Below are 5,333 nucleotides of genomic sequence, written 5' to 3' on the forward strand. Positions count from 1 at the left end.
TCCATCCATCCATCCATTATCTTTACCCGTTTATTCCATTTTGGGTCACGGGGGTCGCCGGTGCCCATGTCCAGCAATCACTGTGGGAGGGGCGGGGGACACCCTGGACAGGTCTCCAGTCCATCACAGGGACACACAGAGACAATCGAGACAAACAAACATTCACTCTCTCACTCACTCACACCTAGGGACAATTTAGAGTTACCAATCAGTCTAACATGCATGTTTTTGGAGTGTGGGAGGAAACTGGAGTACCTGGAGAAAACCCACGCAGCACGGAGAGAACATGCAAACTCCACCCAGAAAGGTCCTGGACCGGGGTTTGAACCAGGGACCTGCTCGCTGAGAGGCAGCAGCTCTACCAGCTGCACCACCGTGCTTATATATAGTTTTATATAACTATATTTAATTATGTATATACTGTATATGTGTGTATATGTATATACACACATATTGGCCTACATATATATAGTCAACTACAAAAAGTACTAAATTAAAATAAAGAAAAGAACTTTATGCCTGACTTGTTTTTGTACAAATAAAGCCTTTAAAACAGAGAAAATTATTTTCAAGCATTTAATTAAAATGGTCCTTTTTTCACCCGTCAGGAGACACCAGTGGTTTGATACCGGGTCGAAAGACAGAACCAGTGGCTCCATTTATAATTAATTTAATTATGGTTTATGGTTCAACAAGCACAAAAAGGAGGAGCTGAAAAGAACGATAATTTTGAATAAATTCAAATGTAAAAGGCCACACACACACACACACACACACACACACACGATTGTTGGACAAACATCTTTTGTAATGTGGAGTTTTGATGAACGAACAGTTAAACGTTGAATGTGAAGTCCTGCAGCACAAAACAAGAAATGAACTTAACGCAGCTGTTCAAATCATTTACTTTATATTTATTTATTAACTTTTAAAGTCATTAAAGCGCAGCACAGTGGTTGTGCTGTTCAAAGCAGCAGAAGGCCCACAATCACCCAGTGATTTAGTGAGTTGATCCTAAAGGAAAGAGAAGTCTCCTGCATCTTTACATAATTAGTTTCAGAGTTTGTAAAGCAGCTTCATCTCTTCTTGTAGTTTGTTGCAGCTGGACTGATGCTGAGAGACGTCACAGGAAAGCAAACGGACGCTTACCTTTCTGAGGCATGCTGAGGAAAAGTGCACGAAACTCTCGCTGCGCCCAGTTGATCAACAGCTCCTCTTGGCTGCTCTCTAATTAGTTCCTCTTCAACTGAGGAGACAAGTGCAGAGAGAAACAGGGCTTGTCCTGCCAGGAGGAGGGACGAGGAGAAGAGGGGAGGACGAGGAGGCGGTGGGCGGATGAGGAGGTGGTGGGAGGCTTCCAACAGAGAAAGGGACCAGAAGCTGAAGGGAGGGAGGGTTTGTTCAGGCTCTGAGGTACAGAATGAAACCTGTGCTTGTGCAACACATGCAATGGGATTTCCCGCCTTAAACTCGTGCACGATTCAACTTGTAAAAATCATTTTTAGTTTTGTGTAAAAACAGCACAGATCTGATTGTGCTGGTTTTAATTTGTAGCCTTTTTTAAAGTTCTTGAAGCAAAGCTGTGTGTTTTGACTCGGGGGTCGTCCCCCATCGTTCTCTGTCCATCCATCTGTCTAACCACTGACCCATCATGCCTGAATTAAATGAGGCGGTCATGGAGGCACCAACTAGTGGTGAGGATCCGTCCATCCATCCATCCATCCATCCATCCATCCATCCATCCATCCATCCATCCATCCATAATCTTCCTCTTGTTCTGGACTCAGGTCTCGGGGGCAACATCTTGAGCAGGGAGGTCTAGACATCTCTCTCCACAGCCTCTTCCAGCTCTTCTGGGAGGACTCCAAGGTGTTCCCAGGACAACTGAAAGACATAGTCTCTCCAATGTGTCCTGGGTCTTCCCCGGGGTCTCCCCCAGTCAGACATGCCTGAAACATCTCCCTAGGGAGGCGCCCAGGCGAGGATCTGACACCTGCAAAAAAAGTCATTGATTTTGCTGAACTGTTTAAGTCTTTCATCATTTATTTCAAATTTCAAACTCATTCGACATTTTGGTGAATCTTGTTAGGATTACTGAATAACCAGAGACAAGGACTGAAAATGAACAGACTTCAAGATTGTGCAGAACGTTTAGGGAATTTATCAGTGAGCGATGGCCCAGTCAATATCAGGAACCCTGAGGAGAGATGTCAGGTGGAATTACTTCAGGAATTGGTTTGATTGTCTTTTGTTCTTACAGGCAGAAGACTGGGTCATCAAGGAGGAGAGGTTCCATCATATCTGTGCAGGCATGGAGACATCCAGAGTGGACTACAGTCGCTGGTGGGCGTGTGGTTGGAAGGTGAGGAGGTCACAAGGAGATTTTCCAGGGTTTCACAGAGGACTTCAGGAACAGGTAAGTCACAAGGGGCAATGATGAAATATGCAAAGGACACTGGAAAGTTGTTCTCAATTCAAGAGAGCACAAAAGATGCTAGAAGCACGACGACCATTGGCATGTAATGCTCCAGCAGCGAGGAGATGTCATCTGCTGCCTTTTATGCTCCTGGCATCTTGTCAGGGAAATGGCTCACAGGTGTGACAGGTTGGCGCCATCTAGTGACCTCAGGACAGCAGTGAACCAGGAACGCCCACACATCTCAGGTTTGAGAACTAAACTTCCTTACAGAATCTTAATGACTGTCTGTTTGTTTGTTTGTTTGTTTGTTTGTTGTTCACAGGTGCTGAATTTAAATTTAGAGGTGCTGGAGCACCTCCCAAAAAGAGTCTAAAATCGCTACTGGTGCAGACCTAACAGACTGGTAGACTCTCAGCAGGTCTAACTGTGGAGCATGGTCTCACATTTGACTTGGTCTGAGGTCCTGGCTGGTTCTCCAGCGTCTTCAGCCCATCGTGGCTGGTATGTAGTTCCATCATGGTGGAAGCTGAGCCTTCTACAACACCTGCTTCATTTACTTCTATCAACCTTACATTATGTTATTTTCAAGATTTGACCAAAACAGATACTTTTTCAGTTTTTTGTGACGGCCTCTGGCATGAAAGGTGCCGGCTGATACGCATCCCTTCAAGGAATGTTTGCTCTTTAATTCAGTCAGAGCTTGTAGCTAATGCCAAGCTCAAGGGAGCAATGCTGAGTTTTTATCTCTGAGTCTATTCAGGTACATTTCTGACAGTATTGAGGTACTGGATTGTCAATGGAAGGACTGGTAAAGAAAGCAGCATCAGTGCCATCAAAAAGCAGATCGTTGCCTCTGTTGGTGTCAGAGGTCAGCGTCATCTCTGCAAATTAGGAAGAAAATTATGCACAAGGTTCCTCTGCTGAAAGCAGTTCCACAACCACTTGACCCCGGCTGACAGAAACACCTGTCAACACTCTCAGCGCTTCAGACCAACTTCTCCACCTCCTTACTCCTCCTCCACAGCTCCTCTCTTTCAGACCTGTGTTGATTCTTCTTCCTTCTGTCATTTCTGCATCTATCACCTTTCCCTCTCCCAACGATCCTCCATCCTCCTCCTTGTGTCTCAGGACCAGAATTTGTAACGCCAGCTTACAGATAATTATAGGTAATTATCTCAAATGGCCAGTAATTAGCTGTGTGTGTGTGTGTGTGTGTGTGTGTGTGTGCATGCTTGCTTTTTCTCACCTCTTCAGGATTATTTCTGTTATAATCACCTAGCTTGTTCTAATTAGTTGGCCTTATGGTGATCAAAGCCCAGGCCTGATGGAGGGGATGTCATTTTTGTGTTAGGCCAAGCCCTACGCTGAGTTAATTAACCAACCAGGTTTTAGGTGCAACCTTTAAGCTGCATCAACTGCTGGACTAAAACCAAAGAATAACGAAGCAGTGCAGATGTTTACAACTACAAACCTGAATATCAGATTTACAATCAGACAATTACATTATTAGCTAGGTTTGTATCATTTAATCAATAATAGCTGGGGTTACAAGTCACTGCTGTGGCTATGGGTGGACCTGGGGGGCACTAGGCACACACACTTTACGCCAAGTCTCATAATCAAACTGTTTCCTTTTATTTTTTATTTAATAAACATTAAAAGAAGACACATTTATAGTTCCAATCAAATAATTTTCTAAATATTTTAAATTACACCACGCTGTGGTAGCTTGTGCCGTCATGAGACCAACTTCAAAAAACGTTTCTTTCAACACACCGCTCAAGGCCCTCCCTGGAGTTGTGAATATGCTGCTCAGTCTTGATTCTTTATTCACTGCACTGACATGTTGAGGGGTTACCTGTGTTCGTGTTGGACCTTGTTTTCTTCCCTCAAGTAAAGTTTGAGTTTCTTTTGGTCAGAAAAGTCACACATGTGCTGTACCACATCTGTTGAATAAAAGGTTTGACCGCAAGAGAAAGAGGCCTTGAATCTAGTGTTTGTTTGTTTATTCACTTTTGTTTAGAGCTGAAAAGTTACATTAAAATTGATAATGACATGATCTCATGGTGTCTGTTTAGTTTCAGTTTATTTGTGATTGTGTTTGTGATTATTTAGCTATGCCACTTGTTCCAGTTAGACACCTTCCTGCTCGACATGGTTTTAGTTGGCCTTGGTGTGTCCCAGGTATCGTTTCTGTCAGCCGTCCTTGTTCAGTCTGGTTCCTTGTTGCTGCCACGTTGTGCTGCTCCTTGGATTATGTCTGCTCCTGTATTTGGTTTTGGTTTTCTGTAAGTTTGTCATTAATATTAAAACACTAGACCACAAAACACCCTATGGACCCCGGGCACGCACGCACTTACTTCGTCATCGTCTACATTGTCAACGTCTACATCATCTATATTGTCAATGTCTACATCGTCATTTTCTATATTGTCAACGTCTGCATCGTCCTTGTTTACATCGTCATTGTCTACATAGTCATCGTCTACATCATCATCTTCTACATCGTCATCCTCTACAACGTGATCGTTTACATCGTCATCGTCTACATCGTCTTTGTCTACATCGTCTTCGTCTACATCGTCATCCTCTACATGGTCATCGTCTACATCGTCATCTTCTACAACGTCATCGTTCACATCATCATCGTCTACATCGTCATCGTCTACATCATCATCTTCTACATCGTCATCCTCTACATGGTCATTGTCCACATCGTCATTGTTTACATCGTCATCGTCTACATCGTCATCATCTACATCGTCATCTTCTACATCGTCATCGTTCACATCGTCATCGTCTACATAGTCATCGTCTACATCATCATCTTCTACATCGTCATCGTCTACATCGTCATCGTCATCGTCTACATCGTCATCGTTTACATCGTCATCGTTTACATCGTCATCGTTTA

At 43.6% G+C, this 5,333-nt stretch overlaps 1 protein-coding gene across 1 annotated transcript in view; it reads right to left on the reverse strand.

Moving 5' to 3' along the window:
• The window catches only part of LOC119415374 (paired box protein Pax-6-like), a 66,795-nt gene extending 65,587 nt beyond the window's left edge, over nt 1–1,208 (reverse strand). The window contains exon 1 of the mRNA XM_037682506.1: nt 1,150–1,208. Within this exon, the coding sequence (XP_037538434.1) occupies nt 1,150–1,162 (13 nt within the window). The 5' untranslated portion in view covers nt 1,163–1,208. The remainder of the gene's footprint in view (nt 1–1,149) is intronic.
• Between the last annotated feature and the right edge of the window lie 4,125 nt (nt 1,209–5,333).

Source organism: Nematolebias whitei, chromosome 10, assembly GCF_014905685.2.
Source record: "Nematolebias whitei isolate Nwh7 chromosome 10, NemWhi1, whole genome shotgun sequence".
Classification (NCBI taxonomy): Eukaryota; Metazoa; Chordata; class Actinopteri; order Cyprinodontiformes; family Rivulidae; genus Nematolebias; species Nematolebias whitei.